The 26,538-nt window shown below is 35.7% G+C and overlaps 1 protein-coding gene across 3 annotated transcripts in view; it reads right to left on the bottom strand.

Annotated features, from left to right (window-relative positions):
* CCDC178 (coiled-coil domain containing 178) overlaps positions 1-26,538 on the bottom strand; it is a 193,748-nt gene that overhangs the window by 133,890 nt on the left and 33,320 nt on the right. The window contains exons 9-14 of one of the 3 annotated variants that reach the window (XM_068932791.1): positions 23,244-23,397; positions 14,952-15,047; positions 14,704-14,840; positions 9,345-9,528; positions 4,254-4,316; positions 1,218-1,379 (exon numbers count right to left, since the gene is read on the bottom strand). In XM_068932791.1, the coding sequence (XP_068788892.1) occupies positions 1,218-1,379; positions 4,254-4,316; positions 9,345-9,528; positions 14,704-14,840; positions 14,952-15,047; positions 23,244-23,397 (796 nt within the window). The remainder of the gene's footprint in view (positions 1-1,217; positions 1,380-4,253; positions 4,317-9,344; positions 9,529-14,703; positions 14,841-14,951; positions 15,048-23,243; positions 23,398-26,538) is intronic. The other 2 variants (XM_068932793.1, XM_068932794.1) reach the window with 2 other exon arrangements.

Raw genomic sequence — 26,538 nt, 5'->3', positions numbered from 1 at the left:
TAATGTACAGCCATTATGTTCGGTCCTAACTTAGGGTTCAGCATTTGAATATTTCCATGTCATTTTAGAAAAGAAAGAACCGTTTCTACAGATTTTGGTTGAGGTGGCAGGTGGATACGAAACTATCTGCGTTGCTTAGGTAAGCGACTGTCTATTTAACTTTGGTCTCATATTTGTAGGACAGCTAGTGAACTGAGCCACTTACTATTCAGTTAGCTCAGGTATTTTTCAAAAGCATCCATCATCGTCATACCCTGGCTGCAAATACAGTAGCTGATTTAGATAATAATGTCCACTGTACACCCCGTTATCTATTATCACTGTTGCAGCACTCCTTTTTATAATCAACACTTTGAAAGACCTCCAAGATCATCAGATCTAAAAGAGAGAGATAAGTCAAAAAAAGAAGGTATGCTTCTCAGCCATGTAACTTTATTTTGCATTTCTGTTATTCTTTTTGAGCAGGACTAGACAAAAGGTTACTTCTCTGAAAATTTTTCTGAGGTTAACACCATACGCATACCCTGAAAATATGAGAGAATAGGCTACTAGGTCATCATTAGACAACTGGAGGAAAACGGCTATTTGGTCATCCTTTCAAGATGATAGAGGGCCCAGCCAAAACATGTCAGATTATGACAGCAGAAAAGGCTCTGTTAGAAGCAAAAGGAATGTAGCCCCTGGGAGAGAATGGTATATTTAACTAAAATATCTCAAGTAGGTTGAGGACCTATTTTCAAGATAAAGATCTTTTTTTTTCTCTTATTACACACATCAGACCTTTCACAAGAGGAAGGAAAAATTTTTGATCATTATTACCCATAAACCAGGAAAGAGAAGAGAGTTCCGGGCCTGTAATTACACTCTTCCATTGTTTGCTCTCTCCATCTTACAACTAAGCAAAGAGGTACAGATGAAACATAAGCAAATACTGCATGTTCTTTCCTTTTGTAAGAAAATAGTTCACAGAGAAGTTAAGAGATAGAAAGATCTGTCCAATAAGGAAAGCAAGACACTTCAAAACTAAGGCTGGTACCATGTTTTACATTACAGTAAAATTTTTAACTTTCATTGAAAATGTGGGCAATACAAAATATAGTATCACAACACAACTACACAGCTAAATTCTGAGCTATGAGTTTCTGTTCTGGTTTTTTTTTTTTTAAGTAACATCCAGCACATACACTAGTGAATGGTCTAGAATCTACCACTTCTACCTCATGGTTTTCTTTAAAAATATCTTTGTTTCTTCTAAATTTTGTTTCTAGATCAGCTACTGGTCTCTCAGTCTCTTCTATTGTCTTCATATCTTCTTCTCTTTTCTTCAGTCTCTCTTTTCGTTTTTCCTCTAGCTCACCATATATTGCTTTAATCTTGGCCTGTTTTTTAAAAGTATATATAGAATTAGTGTTAGCAACTGTGTTCTTGAGGATGTGCAGGTCTCACATACATTTGCATTTCCTAATATACTAATCCACCATCACTTTAACTCACATAATTATTTATCTCTCTAGCACAGAGTAGATACACAATATACACAATGTCTGATATATGAGCACATAAAGTGGAGCGCACCTGCCACCATTTTATTTCCTCTCAGTTGTAGAAGCAGAGTGAAATAAGTCAAGAAGAAAGAGAACAAGAAATGAACATACATGTGACTTACTCTTTTCTAAGTATTGTGCTAGGTAGTAAATAACTCCTTTTTCAAGTTTCAGATGATAGTCTATAAACACATTCATCCTTACTGGGAGTGTTTGACCTAGCAAATGCAGCATAATTTCTGAATTCCTTTATAATGGAGCAATATGTGGTGAAGTTATGGATAAAGTTCCAGGTGACAACACAGTTGGTAGCAGGAATAGACAAGATTCCCAGAAAAATTAGACCAGTACTTGTCAGTCCCTGGTGGTTTACAGTCAGATGGCATTAGGAGGTTCCCTTTGGCTATGTCAGAACAGACCCTTATCTAAACTGCTAGGCACTTTGACAGTAACTAGTTAGCGATAGCTTAGTTCTTAGACTTTTCAACAGCCTTTGACATCGGTAAGTTTTGTCCTATTAGTAGAACAGAACTCTCTTGACAGCAAAGTTATGAAGACCGTATAACCCGGAGAAACGAAGCTTTAGAAGGAAAAAGGAAAAAACAGTTTTAATTCAAATAGAATTTCAAAACCACCTTAGAAGTGTAGGATGCATGCCAAGAACTGAAAACACATGACAATGAAACCAATATCCTGAAAATATATGGCAGTTTTGAGCACCAAATTTACATCCCATTAGGGAATTGTTCTTCTGTTTCCATCTGTAGATCAAAAGTAGTGGGCTAAAAATTGCCACTGAGTGATCTTCGCTAAAATCCAGAGAAAGAAAGATTTCTAGTTTCAATGAATGATCTAAATGACCAGTACCACTACCAAGGCCCAAAAAAGGCCTGCTATGGCATGGCATAGCCATGCTATGGCAGTCAGGCCTAGACACACTTCCTTCAGCCTTCTCTGATACAAAGCCTGAAACCAGAGGGAAGGTGTCCATGCATCACAAATGCATGTGACAGAGATCTTGTGTGCCACCTGGCTTAGAAGAGGAACATTCAATACTCTCTACTAATATCTGAGAAAAACAGGGACTACAAGTTCACTTACAAGGCTTATCTTTCTAAAAGTGGGAGATACAGGTACTGGATTCCAGGTACTGGATTCTGCTATTCAGCTCTTGCACAGTTCAAAATCAAAGAATGGATGATCATAACAGAAGCAAGACAGAGATTGTGAAAGAAGCAAATATAAGAGCACAGAACATCAGAACAGTGACAACATGAGAGTGATGATAAGGAGGAGGGAGTGAAAGAGCTGAACAATGATAATGGTGAGAGTGGGAGGGTCAGCACTGGGAATATTCTTCCCTCATGGGAAGAAAGAGTTGAATCTAAATGGCATTCACCTATCAGCTACAAAAAGGCTCTCAGGATGGGTTATATACTGGTATCTGCATCACAGGAGATCTTCCTCAGTATCAGAGGAAACTTGGACAAGAAGAAAGTGTGTATTTGTACTATTTAACTAGTATCAAGTTGCATCTAAGAGAAAGGGTGGGTTTTTTATTTTTACTTCTTGCACAAGGAACCTGATTCAGTCAGTGTAAACTAGCTTAAGGGTTGCCATTATCACCGTACCGCACCTCCACACAGGACATGCAAAGAGACTGAAAAACCCAGCAACACTGGCAACACCTGGAAATCCAGTATTTGCCTTTGCCTTCATCTTGTGTGCAGGAACCAACAAGGGCAAAGATAGTACCAACATCCAGTTCAACAGTCACAGATTCTGCCAGGCCTACTGTATCAGGAAGGTCTTTGTGTTCCTGGATTGAAACTTTAAAGGAAAATTTGTCTTTGATCATCTGGCATCATAGGGAAACAAGGAATGATCTCCGAGAGATTGCTGCTCAGATTACTATAATAGTTCTATTATATAGTATTATAGTAATATATATTATAGCCTGCTTTAAGGCCTCCTATCTCTTCCTGGTAAGATCGAATACAGAGATTATGGACTTCTTCAGAAATAATTCCTGGAGTTTCTGTTTCCTCTCAGCATCTTGCTTGAAGCTGTAAGACGTTGCAGTTATTACAGCAGTTTAGATATGAACATTATCTATGCTCTTGGAAGAGGCAGCCAATGGAAACCATCTGCCAAAAGATGGAAACAGATGGAATACTCCTTTCGGTGATGCTGAAAAATATCAACATTTCTCTGAGGACGGCTGGAAAACATCAATGAAGTACAGGACAAAAGAACTACACTGTTGATCTACAAAAGGAATATTAGATCATCTTATGTAAATTTGACAGTTTACACCAGGAGAAAGTAAACTGGTGTTAGGCTCACCCTACTTTACATACTCATGTGTCAATACAAAGTACGGCAAGGATCCCAATGCACCCTCTACAGAAACTGTGAAGTAAAGAAAAAAATCAACAAATTAGAATGATAGTATCACTGCATAAATTAATTATTACTTAAGGTAAAAAATGTAAACTATTGTGAATAACTGGGATACAGCTAAAGCATTTAATGTTTTCCTAAATATTTAAATAGTCCTAGTTCAAACAGCAAACATCATTACTTAGCAAAACCCCATTGGCTCTCCATGTGAGTTGGTCACAAAGTACAAAGAATTCACTGTAGGAAGTGCAAATTATGCAGAAGAAGAATTTAGATTTCAAGTAAATTGTTTACTGTCATGTCTACCTGAGTCATTTTCCAAATTCCTTTTTGGTCTTGAATTTCTTTTTTAATATTCACCTCCAAACGCTTAAAAAAAAAAGAGAGAGAGAGATGTAATGCATAAGAAACAAATTCATGGACAACAGCAATGACAATTTAACACTAACATTGCAGTAAGGATAAGCACAGCTCTTCAAGTTTGTCTCAAGTATCATAAAACTATATTAAAGAAGGAAATTATAATAGAGACAGGCACAAGAATAAAGATATAGAATAAATCATAAGAAATATAGAATAAATCATAAGAAAAGCAATGCTTTCTAAATGAATAAATATAAAATTATGCAATTTATTTTTAGTAACTTAAGATAATTAAAAACACGAAAGAGCTGAGCTGGCTTACCTAAACAGATAATGAATAGCAAATGTTCAAAACTAAAAAAAAATCTCAGGGTCTTCTACGCCTTCTTTTATATGATGGGACTTTTTTGTAATTTTTAATAAAAATCACAACCTGTTCTATGCCTTTCTTATGTGAGTCTCTTACAGATCATGAAAACTATACTTGATTAGAATCTAAGACAAACCCCAATAAAGGCTTTTTGGTTTTTTTTTAAGTAAATTTAGGGATAGGAAAATTAATTACTTAACCAAAAGTAAGCATGACATGACTAACAGTAAAGTAAGAAACACAGAATCAAACAATATTGTTATGGAAATGCATTTCTTCAGAATGTTTTATTCACATCCACATCTGCACTGTGGAAGTACGTATGCCATTAGCACTTGAAGAGCAAAGTTCTGCATAAGGCAGCCGCAAGCATCTTCCAGATTCCACATACAGAAGAAGATACAAAAACAGGTATCAAACAATCCCACTTATTCTCAACCCTGAATCTCAAAGATTAACAGGAAATTCAAGGAAATAGAAAATAAGAGAGGAAGATCAGTGTTCATGTGGAAAACACATTCAAGGAAGACCTGTAGCCAATGAGTCACAGCCTTTTTCCAAATGGAAGACCATATATTCGCTCCATGAATAACTCTGAGCAACAACTTGTGCCTATGCCCGCCCTTCCCTCACCTCCTTGCTCACATATACACATAAGCTATCCGAATCTAAATCTCCATGTCTGTTAGATATATTATGGCATCTAGACTACGCTCCAAAGTGCAGCATCATTTTGAATGACTAATGATAATGTTTGGTGAAGGTGTGAGCATATTTTTATTCAATACCCCAAGGGGACAGGATAACTGGTGGTTACAGACAGATACTTATTAGAATCACCAGGGGGTGATCACTCTAACAGCATATCAGCACAGATCAGGTGGTCAACTATAAATTGTACCTTTATTTATATGAGCATATTCAAAATTCAGTACCATTCAACGGTTGCTTAGGCTAATATGTGCACTCTATTCATACTTAGTGAGCAACTTTTACCTTGCAGTCAGCTCTTGTATTTGGCCACTTTCGCTGAGCACGTCTTCATGTGCATATGTATACTTTAGAACATTATAAGCACAATGCTGCTAAGTTATGCTAACTAAGGCCTAGGCATATTAATATTAACTTAAAGCTGTTGACAGAATGGTCATTCAACAATTGCTAGGGATGGAGGTATTCATTAACAAGAGCACTGAAACAACTTGAGTGATGTTGGAAAGAAATCTTTATCATTGGAGGCAAGTTCACAAGCAATGGCTCAGAGCAGAAATTAAGTAGTGTCAACAAGTAAGAAATTCCATCACTGACAGTAAAAATATAGCTTTGAGACATATTTTTGGCTATTTACCCAGGATATTAATGCTATGACTTGTGAAAGAAGATTAAGGAACAACAAAATCCACAAGGTAACACCATATTCAAATTCAAAAATGGATTTTATATCAAAATGAGGAATTTATTAAAAACTCTAAGACACAGAGCTAAAAGAGTAAAATATTTGCAAGACAGACAGATTATTGAGAGATATCATCCTAGATACTCAAAGCAAATGCACACCAAGTTTTGACCAGCAGTTTGGAAACATCATAAAGAATTAAACAGAAGGAAGGCTATGAGCAGCAAGACAATATCCTCCAGAAAGCTGAAATTATGTCCAAAGGAAGGAAAAAGTAGAAAACTCTGAACACTGCTTGGTTAATTGCAAAAATATCGGTAGGAGAGCTAAACAAGAATTTTCTGAAAAACCTGCAAAGGACACAATAATTAGTAACAAATTCTTTTCCGAACACATCTGAGCAGGAAGCCTCCTAGCGACAATGTAAGGCCAGCAGATGATCAGAAGCATTCAGCATGTGATAGCAGAAAAAGAAAAGAAAAGAAAAAAGAAATCCCAATCACCCAAACAAATAAATCCCCCAAACCCCAACAAAAAAACTGGTAATATGAATTATTCTGAAAAACAGAACCGACACATGAAAGATCTGATGAGGAATCAGCATGACTGGGAAACAGTGCCTCAAAATTCATTAGTTTTCTGAAGGATTTAACAAGCATGTTAACAGGGGAGATCTTGGTGAGACAGTCTGCTTGGACTTCTAAATGGTATTTGATAAGGTATCATATGAAGAACTTCAAAATAAATTAACTTCCCATGAGTTAAGCAGAAAAGTCCTCACAGGAATAAATAATGCATTTAAAGATAGATGATCTGGAGTAGGAATAAATTATGAGTTTTCACAGTGGCAGAGCCACAGTGGAGTCCTGCGTGCATCTGAGTTGGATACTATGGTTTTCAATTAATTCATAAACAATATAGGAAAAGAGGTATTTTGTGGGATAACTTAGCATAATCAGATAGATTTCTTATTTAGGGTAATAATGACTAAGTCAACTGGAAAGAGGCGGTAAGGTATCCTAAATGAAAGGTAGACAAAACAGTAGACAAATTTCAGTGAAGGTAAATGCTTGGACATAGGATAAAGTCTTCACCGTATTTACACAACGCTGGGCTCTGAGCTGACTAGTATCAAACAAGAACAAGATTTTGAAGTTAAAACAGATAGTTCCAAGACAATGGGAAGACAATGCTCTGTAGCATTTAAAAGTATAAACGTAGTGTTAAAAATTTTTAGAAAAGGAATAGAGAACAAAACAGAAATCATCACGATACCACCATATATGTCCATGGTATGCCTGTATATTGAGTATGCTATGCAGTTCTAGTACTCCTCTCTCTTTCCCCATAAAAGAATAACAGAACTGGAAAAGGTACTGGGCAACTAGAATGAAAAGAGACATGGAACAGCTTTCTTTCATGAAATAAGCGAATAGATCAGGACTCTTCAGCCTTAGAAAGAGAAAGAATATGATGAAAGTCTATAAAATCACGTGTGACCTATGGCAAGTGAATATGGAATGACTGACCAATGTATGTCGGAATATAAGAACTAGGGGTATTAATGAAATTATATGGTAAGCAGAAAATTAAAAAAACAATAATTCTTCACACAACACATGACTAAGCCATTGAAGCCCTTTTCACAGAATGCTGTGGATGTTAAAAACTAATATGAGATCAAAAGGGAACTGGAAAATTCATGGAAGAAAATCTCAAGAAGTCTAAAAATTTTTTAATAGTTAAAGGGAAAATATCAAGCTAAGAAAAAAATAGTATGTAGGATAGCAAATAAGCAGGGGCTTTGACACAATCCCTTCTCAATCGTAATTTCTTAGAGTAATTTTTAGCATCCCTTGAATACTTGATTCATAAGAACGTCCATTCATGTGAATATTTCAGAATACAACACTGAGAACATGGAAAAATTGGTGTTTAGCAAATGCATATGCACAGAAAACAGAAAATTCTTACAAAGTTAGTATTAAAACATACGGCTATAAAACAGCATAGCATACCAAGAAGACAATTTATAGGACAAAACTATATACTGCGCAAATTCAGATCTTGCCAAGAATATAAACTTGATCCAAAAAAAAGGAATCTTGGCACTATTAAAGGCCTTAAAAACACAAAATTCACTCACATTCATTCTGAAAACAGCTGCAAAGTTCGCCAGCCCTTGTTTTATTACTTTTTACCTTGGCTCTATACGCCTTTTAACTGGCTCTGTTTTAAATTACATCCTCCAGGGTTTTTGTTTGTTTGTTTGGGGTTTTTTTAGAAACAGTCTGGTACTTTGGTGTACTTGTATGCTAAACCAAATGCATTCCAAAAAATGCATTTGGCTTTACTTTGGCAAGCAGGTAGGTGAAGAGGAAAACAGACACAATACCAAGTGCCTAATGCACCAATGCATATTATAAAGAGGAAAATACACTCAATTCTTAATTTTAATGATTATGGATTAGGAAATCCTAAAAATATTACAGAAAACGAAACTGTGAGAGTCCCTCCTTCAAGGCAATCTAGACCTTACATATAGTAGAAGAACACTAATGACAAGTACACAAAATACTTTCTATATCTTTTTGAAAAAAAAAAATTTCACCCTTGAAAATTCCCAGTATTACTTTCTTTTTCTCTGTATTTCTGAATGCTGAATCTTACACCTTAGAATAGCACTGATCCCACAAAGCCGCATGCATATGTTCAAAATTATTTACTAATTATTATGTAAAGTAAGAAAACATAAAAAACACATGTAATTCTTCACAGCCATTGCAAAGCCACTACATAAGGATGACTTTCAATAACAATTCTTGGTAGCTAGTGACATCCACCAATAAGGAAACAATTATTCTAATGTGGCATTTCATTTGCAATGGCTACATTTAGTATCAAGTAAAGCTGTACTGATTTACAGATTCTTCTAATCATTTAGTTATATAAAGAATGAGATTGGCTTTTTTTCTATACATTTCATATTATCTAGGAATCACAAAAAATTTGTGGGGTTGAGAACATCTGTCAACTGTAATCTTCAGCCTCTCATTACTTGTGGCCATTTAGTAACCAATTTATTTTATCCTCCAGATGCTACTGTTTTGTTATTTTTTGAGTGTTTTAAAACACCTGGTGAAAAATCAGAAGCTGTGCATTATTATTTTCCCGATATTAGATGGCTTGTCCAATAATTTTCTGATACGAAAGGCATTATTTTCTATTTTTCCACTCTAAAAATGATTTTAAATAAAAAATATACAACCTTGTAGTGGATTTTTTCACTGGTTATTTTTTTTTGCAAGTCCTCATACTTTGTTCTTTTTTCACTATAAGAGAATTCAATGTTATAGAGATCTTTATTTACACTTTTTACTTGCTCCTCTATCTTCTGAATGCTTCTGCAGACAGTTTTTATTTCTGATTGATATGTCTTCTTTTTTCTTGAGCTGTTGAAATCAAATAAAGTGATATTATTTCACATTATTTGTTTATAAAGTATATGAGCTAAAATAAAAAGAAACTTTACTGAATAAGTAAATCTAAAATATTTTAAATCAAAATCCAAAGCAGTATTTTATCATTCTGTTGATTTGATGCTGAATACACCATGCTCTTCCTCAAAACTTACAACTCTCTTTATTCATAAGTATATGCCCTGATAGTTCACTGATATCAAACTATTACATATGTCAAATTTTTGTCCTCTATATCTATATTATTAACCTGTAATATAATGGTATCATTTTTGGATGAGGAGAAAGTGACAGTTAACAGCCCTTGTGTCTGAAAATGTCAAAACTGCCCAGTTCATCTATCTTATAATATATGAATATATGACCACGTCTGAGGTATGGAGTACTTCATACTAGTGCAGTGCTGCAGGTTAGTTATGCAGCTGATGAATTCAAATCCCTAAATATTTTCCTATTTGCAGAATTCTTATGCAACATAACACAATTTTACTTCAGTTTATATAGAAATAAGAAAAAAAAAATCAGTAGAAGTGAACTGTTTGACAGAAGTGAACTTAAAAATTAGGTTAGACCATCAGACCACACAGTAGAGAACAAACAAATAAAAAACTCTGCACAGGTAAACACTGATAGTCTTTTGACGGACTGAATATAACCTCTGTGTTATTAAAACTTAATGATCTCCAACCAAATGTTTCTTTGTAGAAGAATGAGATCACTGAAAAATAAACTGATACTACTACTGAGGGCATCTACTGAATGAGAATGATAAAACTAAAAAGTACTCTAAGGATCTTCATAGGCCACACACATTGTTTCTCATACTTAAATCTGCAGACCCTGCACTGACCACTTAGTGGTCCTTAGTTGAATTAGAAGCTAGAATGTTTCTCTCAAAGATAACCTCCTTTAATATAGGGTGTCATTTACTTAGTTAAAAGAAGAAAACATAAATTACCTTACAAAATACAAAGCTTACTGCAGGAGAACTAAACTTCATAGATCATTTCATCCACACACACACACATATTCCACTTTCAGTGCATGTGAACGGCTGGTTCCTAAATACACAGTTTACAGTCAGCAGTACCTTGAAAATACTCTGTAAACATTTTTTCATTTTGTAAGGGAGTGCGGGCCCACATCAACTTAATTTCCCTTCCTAAAATCCAAGCAACACAGAAGTGCAAAGTAAGAAAACAGAGAACATTTTCTCTATGCATCTTGATGAACTATATTTACAATATGACATGTATGTAGCATGTATTACAACTGTCCTTCTTCTGTTAAAAGACTGTCTATATCCAGTCAACTTACTGTTACTCTCAAAGCAGTTGACCAATGTGATGAAGACAGAAATTCACAGTCCTAAGAGAACTGAGACAGCAGTATGATCGTTCCAAAATGCAAAATATGACCTAGAAGCTTTAGCAATGTCAAACACATGTGAGACCCTGTGTTTAGAGCCAGAAGTGACTGCTTTACATAAATTTGTAAGAGATGTTTTTCAGAGATATTGCAGAAGCTGCAACAGCCCTAACAGACCGAAGTGAAATAGGAGGTACTACTGCCTATACCCTACATTTGCTACTTGATAAAAGTCCTGCATAGTCAGCTATTGATTTAGACAGCTCTTAAAAACAAAGGGTTACTACCCCTATTTTCAGCTGCTGAGACAAAAAAAAATCTTAGCAATCTTGGCATAGATCAAAAAGATCTTGTTCCTCGTAAATTAAAACTCTGGAGATGACCAAGTCCGACCGCATGGACAAAAGTCTCCCACCACACAAGCACATTAGGAAAAAACAGAGCTGAGAGTATGCAAGCAAGTGGCCCAAATTATCCTTAGATGATAATGAGAAAGAACAACAGGGTCTTTCTGTTTGAAGGGAGGCAAAAGCAGAAGTACTCTGGTCCTTCCAAGGCTAGGACAATTCAGTTAGGAGATATCACATTAGAGAGTAGTAACACTTCTATTCTTCAGACTTTCCTAGGTCTGCCTGTATCACATACACTGACTACACTTCCCTGCACACCCGCTGGGTCAGCAACGAGACAGAAGCCAACAGTACCACTGTGAGTGGTGCCAGGTGCTGTGACATAACCATGATTTTATGAGATTTATAACTACAAGTAGACCACGAGTTATAGACAAACTGATGAAGGAGGTCAAGAGGCTGATGCTGTAAAGGGTCAATGACAAAGAATGTATGAAGCTACAGTATGTAATGTATACAGTATGTAATGAGGCCAAAGAGTAAATAGAAGTGATCAGAAATAACTACAGCACTCACTCACATATGAGGGGTTCAAGGCAATTCTTTGACTACTAGATGAAACTTCAGCTGTAAATCTGTCCCTGGACAAACCTTTTTTAATAATGGTTTCTGGTCAGTTCTTACAGATTCTGAAGAGCATAGTCTCTGATAATACTGATTTGAACTATTCAGATCATAACCAGATCACGTTCAAAACAGAAAATTTTCGTACAATGGTCTTGGGACCTAATTCTGAAATGGTTTTCATTAACTGTTCCATCAGAGATAGGTGCCTTAATTTTGCAAATTACCTGGAGAAACTAAAATGTGTTCTCTAATACTGACAAAATGGCACTGGGCAATTAACTACTTGCTTTGTCCAGAGAAGTTCTGGAATAGCCATCCCTGAAAATCCTAAAAAAAAATAAAATAAAACATAAAATAATCTGATCTTTTCTTAAAATAGTTGTAAGCATAGCTAATCCTGCTTTGGGCAAGATCATGACTAAATGGCTTCAGAAATCCCTTTAAAAACATCTACGATTATAAAAAGAATTAAATATCAAAACACCAAAAGCAAGCCAGCAATTCATCCGAACAGTAGAGAGAAAGCAGACCGGTGCTGAAGCTGGAAAGAAATGAAAGGAACCAAACAACAGGTATTCCACTTTGATTTCCTACACCTTTCCTGTGGAGTAAAATTGTTTCGATGCACGCAAGGCCACAGATGATTCTGCAGGCCAAAGCACTTTAAGTATGGATGCAAGAAAGCAGAAAAGCAAATTGACTATAGCATAAAGAACTATGGTTCTGCAGTGTGTGTGTTCCATACTCCACTCTTTACATATAGATGCTTAAAATTCTGACATAGCTTCTGCAGCTTACTCAGGAACTCTACCCCTCTTTGAAAGGCATGAAGAATTTTTGATTTTTCCTTCCCTAAACGTTCATATGTTAAGTAATTGTGCATAGCACAAGGACCAGAGCTTTTTTGCTCTAACAGTACTATATGATACATTGAGCCCTCATGGGAAAAGAGTGTGTGTGTGCAAATGTATATATATGTCAGGTCAAATGCACTGTTTTTCCTCATTTTCCTTCAATCAGTAAATCCAGGAAGTTTAAAGTACTATGAAGGAAAGGCAACACAGATGGGGTGTGAATGTTCATATGGACAACAAATCCCAAAGTATTCCAGTTATTGACAAAGCATTTTTTTTCCACCTGAACACTTGCTCACATATGCTTTACGTTTTAGGTCCTTCTAAGCTAAAGCATAAGTTACCTTGAGATAGGTCTTGGAATCCTTTGGGAGAATATGATTGCAGGATCACTTTGCCAAAGGCAACACTATTTCTAGATGTTTCTCCACGTCACTCAGTAACAGCGTGGGTGGAGTCGCCCTCATCAATGCAACCAGTATAATCTGAAGTCCACTTCTGATCACAGAATGTAGGCCCACTTCAATGGTCCCATAAGAGACACCGAGACAATATGATATCCATTTAAAAAAAAAAAATGAAGAGGTAGAAGGGTCTCCCTACCTCTCTATATCACAAAAAGTAAGGGAACTTTTTGAAATGTCTGCTTCTGTGTAAACAGAGGTAAACATGATTTTGCATTTAAAAATCCTCTCCAGTATAAAGCAGGTCAGCTATCAAGCATGAATCTCTTTTTTTAAGAGCAACAATCCTCAAGAAGATTCACAGAATCACAGAATCACAGAATGGTTGAGGTTAGAAGACCTCTGGACATCATCCAGTCCAACCCCCTGCTCAAGGAGGGTCATCTAGAGCACATTGCACAGGATTGCATCCAGGCAAGTTCTGAATATCTCCAGAAGAGGACACTAGAATATTTAGACTGCTGGGGTCCCTTAAAACTCAGATGACCAAGAGATTTATTTTCAGAATGTACTGCATGCTCTAAATAGGAAAGAGGCACAAATAAGCATTCCAAGAAGAACAAGAGAAACAAGTTCTTTATCTCCTTGTAGCCTATTAGGAGGTAGACGGTCACTCACTTTTTAGTCCTGTTTAAGTAAAATGCCAGTACTCTTGTTAGCATGTAATTAATCAAAACAAATACTCCAATTCTTAGACTAACACGAGACAATGTATTGATTTTAAGAACTCTGTTCTCATGGAATATAGCAATTTCACAAAATATAGCAATTACTCCCCAATATAAAAGGCCACACACAAATCATTGCACACTCAGAAAGGAAAATAAAGCACGAATATGTTGAGAGAGAAAGGTTGTGAAAGGCTATAGTAGGCTCTGAGTCTCAAACTCATGTTCTGAAATGCAAAATATTTCTAATATAAGGCAAGAGATTCAATGACATCTTCCCATAATCTTTGAAGATATAAATCGACTGAGGTCCTGGAATCCTTCACTACCAGGAACATGTCATCATCATTCTCCGGGTCTTGGATCTGAACTTTCAAATACATTTTTGGAACTCCTGAACATGTGAAAGAACACAATAATCACAAAGCCTCACAATAATATTGACTATATTTGAAATAAATAATGCCTAAAGAACTTCTCTCGAGAACTTGTCCAGTCTTTCTGGGATGCTTGTAAACTTTTAGTGTAAAAGATGATCTCAGCTTATGACACCGCCCAAAGTTTTCCAGAGATTCCCCTCTCTCTGATGTTCCACATTTGCCCGTACATATTCTGATAAACCTTCATCTCATCTTTCAGCCTACCAGTTAATACTTCAAACAAGGGCAAGATCAGTGTGATTTGAAATTACTGAAAAACTACACACAGATTTAAAAATAATAAAAGTAAGGTCCTCTTTTATAAGCATGCCTTCCATGAAAGAATAACATTAGCTTCCTATATTTACATTGCAGGCATTCAATAGTGTTTGAATTACCTATCTGCAGATTTTTGCAAAAACTCTTCATTTTCTCCCTCAAGTTCTTCATTTTCACATTTCAAATCATTCAATGCTTCACGAGTATTGAGCAACTTTTGTTTTATAGTCTGTAGATCACCTTCCCAGGAGGATTTCTAACAAACGTTAAGACATTAAGACATTTTTAGTGTAAGCTGAAATTACAGTTCAACATAGATGATGCAAACACTTTTACTTCAGTTATATAAAAACAATAAAAAACTTACTAATTCTTCAGTAGCTTTAATCACTTCAGAGCAAGCATCTGATATTTTTATGTTCTCATTTCCTTGGGCAGCTATTTTATCATTCAAATCTTCTATCTAGAAAATATTTTATAAATTATACAAATATCTCCTCCATTTATTTGTAACAATTAAATGATACATTTAAAAATTAAATTTAAAATACACTGACAAAGGAAGGCTATTGAAAGGTATCTAGAGATGTTTCATGCTGTGTTAGTCATATGCACATCCTCAGTGTGATGTATGCAAGCAGTATCTTTAGACTTCATTAAGGATATACTCACACCTTGCCAATTCATGTTATGACATACACGGTATTATTGAGTAGACTACGTTTAGTTCCTCTCAGCCTCAAAAATTTCCTTAATATCCCAATATTTCCCAATATCCTTGTTGACTTAATACAGAGATTCATATAGCGATTCAATGACAGATTAATCACTGGAACTTAAGGAAAATGAGGATGTTAGGGAAGCAAGTACCTACAGGGTAAGGAAAACATCTGAAGTGGCCTCAGATGGATAGATATAGGCATCCCTGCTCACAGTAAGCTTGATAGACTTTGTTTCCCTCAGCACTCTCTTTTCTCAGTAGAGGTAGAAGCAACACAGCTACCCTGGCAGAACTTTCGTAAAGCATCCCCTTAGAGATATGGGTCCGACCGAAATATGGCTAGATTGCAAGCGTGCCCAAGCGGGATCAAGGTTCGTGAAGATGTTAGCATTGGGATACAGAATACATGGGGGAAGAGCAGGACAGAATTTAGACACAGGTACTCTGCAAATGTCAAGTAACTTTTACTGATACCTCAAGAATCTGAGGAAGAACAGCAGATTTACATGAGATACTGGCTAAGAAGAAAACTAATACAGGTTTTGTCTTGGTTTCTTGTTCGACATGTCATAGCTCTGCTGTACTTCCCTAGTATTCTCCTGATTGTCCTGGTATGGTTGCACCTCCCCAACTAGTTAGTGACTAAAGGTGTTATTAGAAACACCCCTTTTCCCTAACAGAAAGAAGACTCAGAAATTGACGGCTTTGCTATTGCCATCTTCAGCTTTTCAAAAAGAAAAGACCGCACTAAACCACTTCGTATTTTTATGCTGTGCATTGCAAAACACTGAAATGCTGGACAAAAAAGGAGGTAATTCCAAGGTAAGTTGCACAGAAATGTAAGTTCATGTGGCAACAACCATGCAGCACCATCACAGATAATAAAATTAAAATTGAAAGTCAGGTCCAGTTATGAGCTCCTTTTATGCACCCAAAAAGATATAATACTTGAAAAAAAAATCCCAATCTTAGGCCTACTTTATGACCTGAGTTTCCTTAAAAAAAAAATAATAATAATAACTCAATAACACCCTTTCTTCTAAATAGCAGAGTCATATGGATTTGGCAAACTAGTACTTAAACCACTTTGAAAGTTCACATGGGAGTTGTTTTTAATGCAAGGTTTTTGTTTCTGTCATATTTTTAAAGTTCCATTAAAAGGATAGATCTAAAAAGTAAAAAAATCTGATGAAAAAAGGCTCTTCTGTGCCAACTGATTAAAAGGTTAATGCAAGCAACTAACAACATGAATTACTAGCACTTATATATGCTCCATATACAAAGCAGCAAGTAGGTGCTGCGGAGCTTCCATCTCAAAACAGCAGAGAGTTAAAAAGAAACTAGCAGTTGCTTTAGCACTTCCAAAACTGTATGACCACAAGTCACATAAGCAACATGAGAGAATGGCAGGAAAAGCTCCAACATACAATTCTGGTCAAGTAAACACGACCTCCTCATCTTAAGACATAGGGCCCACATTCAACAGGCACACCACCATGGAATGTATACAGTCAGGTGCTCCAAACAAAACAGCTGAATATCTGTCCCTTTGAAGGATAAAAAAAATCCCAAAGATTTGGAATCTCGTATTTAGCAGCTGAAGCATCTTTTACGATTTGTTCAGTAAATCCACCATCACTGTGCTTTTTTTCCCCAAAAAAATTGGTAAAAAAAAAGAAAGCTATTTGGAAAAAATGACTTCTGTAAAACTTAACACGCTTTTTGCAAAACTTACCATCTTTGCTAAACTCACCATCCACTTTGCTTAAGGCGACATAAAGCAACTGTCAGGACCCTGAGCACATTTCCCCTGCTCCTAGGAGTTTAGCTCACAATCAGCTCTGATAATGCACTATGAGTGATTTCTGAGAGCTGTTTGAGAAGACTCAGCCAGCCTGGAAACTGCTCAAAGGGAAAGCTGCAAGCCTAAGAGGGGCTCCCTCCCTCTTCTCTGCAGATCTGTATTTAAGCTGAGGCTCTGGCTCTCAGCCCTGGCCTGAGCTAAGTTACAGCCATGCCCATGCCTGGCCATATACCCCATTGGTCCAAGGCTGACTCTGACCTATGAACTGCAGACTTGACATCCTGGCTTAACCTCGGACCTGCCTCACCACATTGGACTTATCTGGCAATCTAGACTCTTGGCTGGACCTGGTTGCCATCACCACACCTGAGCAGCTCACCCTGATCCAGCACTAGAGGACTGCATCCTTGTAAGTGAGACCACTGCCTCTCTCTGCCTTGTTATCATGCTCAGCTCTCCGCTCTCCCACCTTGCAGAGAGCTGGCCCTTGTTGCTCCATGATAATACTATGTACCACTGCAGGGCTTGTGTTTTCCAATGTGATGGTATTCAGCTATGCCAATGATAAAGGAAGAACGAAACAAACTTGAATTGGTGCTTTAGGGACTACAGATCATTTAATTTTACCAGCTTTATCAAAGGTCTAGAAATTGAAAAAACAGCATTTTTAACTGGTTTGGAGCTAATGAATTGTATTTTCAAAAAATGCTGCTTGCCTAAAGAGAAAACAAAGCTACGAGCTGATGAAGAAATCCTTTGTTATCTACTAAAGGATAAGGAGCTACACTCGCCCCATGCTTTTGTCAAGATGCCCTGTCTGGGGCACTGAGCGATCTTTTGTAAAGTAAAGCAAAGTCTATTTCTATTATTAAATATAAAGGCACATAACGATTGTTTCAGGGAATACTGAAGCAAATATATAGTGTGATACATACCTCAGTTTTTAAAAGAATATAGAATATCATCAATTACGTAACATTGACAGGAAATAGGAGAGAAGTGGATAGAACAGCTTAAAGAATACGCACATGCTTAAGTAAGCAGGGCCCAACTAAATTCACCCTCCTGATAATGCCTCCTTTAAATAGCTAACTCAGGAAATGACAGAATAAAATCTAAGTCATTAATAATTGTATGAAGAATTTATGGAAAAATGTTCCAAAGAACTGGAGCCAGGCAAATTTAACACCCGTTTTTGAAAACATAAAAAGCAGAACGCAAGAGATTTAATCAAAATAACTTTGACATGAAGAAAAATTCTGGAGCACATTAATTAAAATTTGTATATTCATAATTAGAAGCTAGAATAGCAAACATGAATATTTTAAGACTATATAATAAAAATTTAATCTCCTACTTTGAAAATGTAATCTGGTGAAAAGGGAAGCAGTAGATGTGATACATCTTAATTTTAATAAGTCTTTTGATGATATTCCACTCATAGTCTCCTAAACAACCTAAAAAAAGTATAGATTAGATGTATATGCTCATGAGATTACAACTGGTTGAACTTCTTTTCTTCATTGTTAACTTGGAAAAAATTTCAAGTGGGAGCTCACAGGGGTCTATGCTATGACTAGCACCATTCAGTATGAATTAGAACCTTGAATGACAAAATAAAGACAAAATTAACAATCACATCTACAGATGATACAAAAATCTGGAAATCCAACAAAATTTTGACAAACTAGAAGCTCATAAATAATCAGCAAGATGAAAGTAAACAAAAATATATGAAGTGAATATATGAAACTACAATGTAAAACTCTGAGTCAAAAACTGTAACGTATGTCCTAGACATCAGGAATAATGTCAGGAATTATTGACGTTCTCACTCCAACTAAGAAAGGCCTCAGTTGGAGTATACTGTACAGGGCTTCATAATTTAAGATGTAAGCAAACTGGAGAGAGTCTACAGAGAAAGAAGGATGGTAAGGGATTTAGAAAATATGATCTATGAATTAAACTGAAAAGAAGCAGGTACATTTATTAATCCAGAAAAAGGACACCTAAAAGCAAATTAGTAAGTCTTTCCGTATGTAAAACAAAGTAACAAAGAGACCGTAATCAACTATACTTCAGGGACAGCATCGGAAAGACAAAAAGAAGTCAAAAGAAACTGATTACATTCGCAGGAATATTAACAGGTTAAGTATGAACAAAATGTCCCAATTTTAGATCACTAGTACATAGGAAAAAATAAATCAGAAATGTTGCTCCTTCTTTCCTTTGATACTTTAGGAGCAAAAATTTTGACAGGAACGGCCCAAAAATATTGCTACACTGTGCAAAGCAGACTAGGTGATTTCCTGAAATCCTTTCTAACATGGCTTTCCTGGTAATTTCAAAAACTAAGTATTCTTCTTAATATGCAGCATAAAACAAGCACAAGCTTGTCTTAACCTCCATCTCCTCAGTTTATCCATTCTTCATTTGTCTAACATTTAAGCAGATGAGGCAGGCTGCCAAAAAAGCAAATCTATAAGTTTTTCACAGATTAAAAGCAGAAATCTAGAAAGGCGTAACTAGGAATGTCTGTGAAGGATGACCACCAGAGTAACAGACTTAATTGTTATCTCTGAAGGATGACACAGAGCTGTTGCTTGATCTTTTATGTACTGTGTGGCTTTCCAGAGTAGATGAAAGGTATGAAGCTGTATGTTGTCAAATCATAAACAGACTCCTATAAGATCGTTACATGGAAAGCCCACTTTGACTATGCATCAGAGCTTGATGAACATTGTCCATCTGCTACTTTTTTTTTACATCTCCTAACTGCTTCTGGGTTTTCTATCATTATATCTGAAATAAGGCTTGTCCTATTTTTAACTACCTTACGAAATATTATCAGAGAGCACAGATAGTGTTAGTACAGTTTTTCTTAATTCCTCTCATATTTTTTTGTACTCTGGAGAAAAGGAAAAGAAATCCTTACTAGATAAAACTTTTCCTTGAGATGTGTTTACTTTCATCTGTTTTAATGTAGGTTTACTTCTCCACATACTAAAGAATTCCAAATCAGAACACATGTACGAGTAGCAGGACCAGACAGTCTTAACATTCTCACAAATAGAAGTAAGGATTTCAAGTAATTTTACTTATATCCTGACTATAAAAGCCAATATCTGCACTTGATATATAAAAGAAAGCTGTTCTTTTCACACTTTTCAGGCTCCAAACAAGCTGTTGAATGACAGGTACTTAGCAGTTCTGTAAAAGAAGATATGGGGGTTATAATGACTTACAGACAGAGCATAAGTCAACAATGCCTTTGAGAAGATACAAGAACAGACTGAAAGAATTTGTTTTGTCTAAAGCAGAGATGACAGGGCACAGACATTGTAAGTCTTTAGGTATATGTAATGCTGGAGACAAAAGCAATCAAAGAGAAAAAAGGAATATTATACTATTTGTACTTGCTGTGGTTAGGGCAAAAAGTAATAAAAAACAAGTTTCAAGAGTGAATTAGACCATAAAACCCCTCTTTTAAACGATGAGCATAGTTGTGCCTTGCGTTTTCCATTACAGAAAGCTTTTAAGGTAGAGTAAGCAGTCAAGGGGAACTTAGATACAGCCCTTTTTCTCTGTCTTTAATTCAAAAAAATTTATAGTAACAACTTCAGATGAAAGCTTCAGAAGTCTTTTAGCATTAGATTATGCCTTTGCTCCTGATGTGACAAAAATGAGACAGATGGATACCACAACCAAATAATATTTGGTGAGTTACTCCTAAGGAACAAAGGAAGTGATGGAAAATAATAGAATCTTGGGATAAACCTTCTTTTCTTCACAAGATTTCCAGAAGTTCTCAGCAGTTATAATTAAGAGCAGGTTTGTAAAGAAAATAACATTCAAAAGTTCATAAATTTTATTTTCTATGTAAATCTGCCTCACTACTTCTGCGGATTTTGTCTGCTCTGTGGAACACTATACAGAAGCAGATATGAACATGCTCTAACTTATTCCTTTGTTATCCTCCGCCTCAGAAGATCTCTACTATCTTATCCAATTTCCAATCTCTTTCTGCTGCTAGTAGCAACAACAGAGCACTAACTTTGCTGTGTCACTGTAATAGCAGGGCACTGGTTCCACTCAGCACTTGGAATATTATTTGGACAGCAGGCTACCCAACGAACAGCTTAAGTCTCAACCAACTTTCAGATGTCAAATCCTCTTCCATTAGCTAACGGGAAAAAATTATACTCTGTTGAATTGCTGGATACTCATGAAGACAAGAGAATAATGGAGGAGTATGTAGGCATGAGACTAATTTTATGAGGAGCCTTTCTTCTCATCTCTGAAAAGCTGTACCCATAGATACCGAAAACTGGATTTAATGTATACAGATACTTTCTGTAATACAAATCTGGGTAACAAAGGCAAAAAAAAAAATCTCAGAGCTGTCACTACAGTGTTAAAAGTTGTAACACTTCCTAAGTGATAAACCACTCTTACTAGGCTACATATAAAATAAAAAACAGCGTGAAGAAGGGAAAAAAGTCAGAAAAAAATACAGAAAATATTAATTCACATCACTATTTCTTTTCTCAGATCTGTTGCTTGATAATAAAATAATGACGAACGTGCCAACTGACACGCTATAATATGGATCCAATTCAAATTCCACTGAAGTCACTGAAAATAATCACAATATTTTCCCATTTTTCCTCCAGTAATTATATTATTCCAGTAAGGTTTCCAGGATCACTTTGAGCTTTCTCAAAATCCACTGTTACTTGTAAAGGATTATTCACTTAGTTAGCTTAGCCATGTTTTTGAATAAAACTGATCATGACAGCTAATCTTTGTAGTAAAACTAATTCTGTTTCATCTTCAGTATAAAGTAATCAGAGGTGGTCAACAAAAGGAGCAGTTTTGTGCTCCATCTCACCCTTTTTTCACATTTCACTCTTTGTGTTGGCATGTAGCACTTGGTGAAGCATATCAGATCAAGCAAACACAGATGGAAATGAACCAAAAAAAGAGCTTACCAGTAAGTATTGGCTCTATCTGAAAATAATATTTTTCTACTTATCAGTGGTCGCAACAGCTAGTGCCAACAACAGGAAGAAAACTGTAATACGTAGCTAAGTGTTGGAAACAAAAGGTAAAAACATGTCCACTGGAGGCAGCACTGTCAACTATGACTCTAAATCTTTAATATTTTTTTTGTAAATTCAGGGCACACTTCCAGATTCAGCCTCTCAGGGAACCTCACCTTCCACCTAGATTCTGGATTTCACTAGACCTTAAGCAGGATCTAGCTCTTTAGATGAAGAAATCATAGCAGTTCTGGGCACGTACAAGACAATGAATTTTATATTAAAATATACATATTTATATATACACTATATGTGCATATTTATAGATACACACCAACACAGACACGCACGCGCACGCGCGCACACACACACACACACACACACACACACACACACACACACACACACACACACACACTCTCTCTCTCTCTCTCTCTCTCTCTCTCTCTCTCTCTCTAAACCCTGTTTCAGGCACCTAAGCATTACTTTGGATCTGCTTCATCTTATTTTCCACTAGTACCACATACGGAGCCATCTGTTAATTGAAAACTCCTAGTCAGGCAGTGTGATGATCTTCAGATTTTAAACTGTCATGTACAACAATACAAGGATCCAAAAGGGATGCTAGACTTGTACAAGAGAAAACAGAGGAATTTTAAATAAAAGAGACTATCACTGTCCATACAGTGAAGAAAGTGCATCATTTCTAATCTCAAGTCAAAAAATCTATTAATGTAAATCCATTCATGCTGTCCCACACACTTTCTTTCAGATAATTTGAGAAAGATGAGTAATATGAAGTAGATATGCATCCAAAAACTAAAAATATACATTAAAAATATACAGGTCACTCAAAGACGTGTAAGATGATCATGATACTTCTAATAAGCAAAGCTGCAAACTAATACTACAACACAAGAATGCACAAGATCAAGAATTCTATGCAATTATATCACTTTTTAAAAATCAGTATTTACATTTTTGCTTTTATTAAGGACCTTAACTTTTAAACATACAAAATACTCAGGCATTTTTGTACTTTTCAATAAAGGCACTCATTTACTTGCTTGTTTATAAATATTCAGCACTCACTTTGCTGTTCCAGCATTTTGCATCTTCCTGGATTTCTGCTTTTTGCTTCACTAACTCCTCAAGGTGTTTTTCATCCTTTATAATCTTCTCCTCTGTTTCTTTTAACTTTATACAGTATTCAGTCCAAATATATTCACAACGCTTTAACTCACTCCTAATAGAAATACACACAAAGTGAATCCATCTATTTGGAAATATTCCAAGGTAGTCCCTCTCCATAAAGGAAAATGTAAAGCAGATCTGAATTAGTAAAGATTTATTTTGGTTCTCTATGGTGACTACATTTCTTGTACAGTACGCAGGAGATAATTTCAAAATATCTACCCGGGCAGGTTCATATAATTTCAGCCAGACATCAAAACTACTCATGCTGCCAGTTCACTTGTACTTAAATAGACTACCAACATTACAACTTTTAATTGGACCTATGAACTAGTATCCGTGCAGTTAAGCAGAAGACTGTCTTTAATACCCCACATTAATAAGTACACAGAGAGCTTTCTCTACTAGTGACTACTTCTAGTTCAGAGCCTTCTTAATTTAATTAATCCAGTGCACTGTCATTTTGTGAACAAATATCATTTGAGAGAAAAAATCTTTTTTTCGATATAGTCATGTAACCGGTATATCTGGTGCTACTATGCACTTAGAAACTCTAATGCCTCATCATGTAAAAAGGAACTTGTATATAATAGGCAAGGGGATAAAGACCTTACTTATACTCTGAATTGCGGCTTTATCAGCAGACATTATAGTATCAAAAGGAAAACAGCTGATAATTATGGAAATGGATAACAATATACAACAATAGCCAGAGAAACACTTCCAGGAGACACTGTTCGTATCATTACAGGCTATGCAGGGAAAGGCAAAGGATTTGGTGAAAGGCAAAAGAAATAGAGGGAGATCAGGTTAAAAGTTTACAATGACCGCTAGTGCTTGTCCATTATTTTTATTATTGTTTCAGCATGTAGAAAAGAGGAGTCTTCCTCATTCCCCCAGGAGAACCACCTCAGTCAATAACATATTTCCCAAGCCCGTCTTAACTGGCAAAATAAATCCACCACAGCAGAACTAAGACAGATAGTAGTTATGTTTTAAAGACATTCACTACACTACAGTCAATAAAAACCCTGGCCAGGTTGTTGCATACTTAAACACAGTAAAACAACAGAAAAAGCAATGAAGAGAAGATATCACCGGTAATTCTAGAATCATTCCTACAGGACTGCTTAATAGACACTCTGCCTTTATTTGCTTCCAAGATTTCCAGCTAGTGATGAAGTAAAGACTTATAGCAAAGAGGTCACATTCTAAATGTCACAGAATGTATATTATGAGCATGAAACCTAGTACTTCTAACTCTTTCTCTACTCTCTTAGGTCCCACCACCCATGAAATAAACATATAAATTACATTTCAGTTTATTCTTAACATAATAAAGTAAAAGATGTAACATACACAGTATATGGGAAACTGTGTGCAAACACCAAAAAACGGTACTATGTACAATGCAAGCTCCTTCACACTTTTTTTAAAGTTCTGCATCTGCTCCACGTATGATACCCAAAAACTTTTAAAAGTTTCCTACATTGTCAACCTTATATATCAAAATAATTAAGGGAGAACATAAGGCTTTAATTAGAAAACATTTATTTAATTCTTGTTATCCATGACAGACATGTAACAGTCATGTCATAGAGTGTAATTTTCTTCTCATATTACCCATCAGCCACAATTTTTATGAGTACAACCTCAAGGAAAAACATAATACTATCAGCTGTGCAGAAAACGTGTAAGAATATCAGACTATGTGATGTAGGCCAGAATCACTATTTTGAGTTACAGGCAGCATTCTTCACTCTCATTGATGGTACTAAACACATAGCAGAGAGAATCAACTGAAGAACAGTACTTGAGATCTGTGTCACAGTAAATTTGTCTTTCTCATATCTATCACATATCATTCTAGTCCTCCTCAGATGCCAACTAAAGGGTTGTGAGTACACAGAACTGAAGGGTCTACTTTCTCTGTAATTTAAGTATGACCTGAATTACCACTCTAGCAAAAGGCTACAGGAGAAAAAATTACAGGATACAAAAAACAATTTCATCACTTAGGGACAGAATAAACAATCTTCTATTTGATTCTTTCCTGTTAAGTGTGGATATTCCTAAAAACACTGCTATCATTAACATTTTTAATTTAACTTCCATTCCCATAAACAAAACAGGTTGCAAGATTCACAACAGTCTACATCACTGTCATGGGATATGAATAGGAAATACCTAACTACATGAAACAGAACACAAACATGGTAGATTTTATTTCATAGACGATGAATTTCCAGCATTAGGTACCTATTGCCACTGTCACTAGGATGTTGAAACAAGTCATAATGTAAGCAAAGGGACACAGAGTCCTTGTAAAGCAATTTTAATGCACCTTAGAACAAATGCTTGCTATAAGAAAACTTAAAAAGTGGTAATCAGCCAGAAACTGATGACCTGGACAAACACCTCAATTTTTTTCTTGTACGTAAAACAAACTCAGAGTCTAGACCTCTACCAAGACTACCAAAACAAAACCAAACAGGCTGACAGGTGTGACACAATGATAGAATTCTAAAGAAAACTAAATAAAAACCTACATAAAAGATCATTAAAAGTGAAAGAGTCACATGGTGATATAAAGAATTCTAGTACTAATGAGAAAATGCAAGAGGAAGATTAAATGATCAATCCTCTTTGAAAGAAGAGGTCAACAACATGCTATCTCACCATCCATATCTGTTGCCTCTATATATTTATTAATGATTGGAAAGGGCAAGGATGAGTTAAATTGAAAATCTGCACACAACGCAATTTAGAATAGTCAAGACCTAAAAGAACTGTAAGAAAATTGAGAAAATTTTCAAGACAAGCTAAATAAATGTGGAAAACAACAGCATATTACATTTAGTCTCTGAACTCAAAAGAAATATATGCCAGAGAAAAAAAGATTAAAAAGTCAATACAACTTAAAATTCTTCATTAACTGTATGAAATTGGGAGAGATATCTACCTGTTTTCACAATTAGAAATTCTACTCAACAAATAAGAAACTAGAGGAAAAACATTATAATAAAAAGTAAGATGTCCTTATTAAAGTCATTGGTATGGCTTCACTTGGAATGCTATCCGATTAGTTTTCAATCCATTTCAGGAAAGCATATCGCATAAATGACAACGTAACAGACAGGTCACAAGAGACAGGAAAAGTCTTATGAAACTACACTGAAAGTAATGAAATTTG

The sequence above is a fragment of the Struthio camelus genome, chromosome 2 (assembly GCF_040807025.1).
Source record: "Struthio camelus isolate bStrCam1 chromosome 2, bStrCam1.hap1, whole genome shotgun sequence".
In the NCBI taxonomy this organism is placed as follows: Eukaryota; Metazoa; Chordata; class Aves; order Struthioniformes; family Struthionidae; genus Struthio; species Struthio camelus.
Note: the sequence above shows the minus strand (reverse complement) of the source record. Positions and strands in the feature narration are given on the sequence as shown.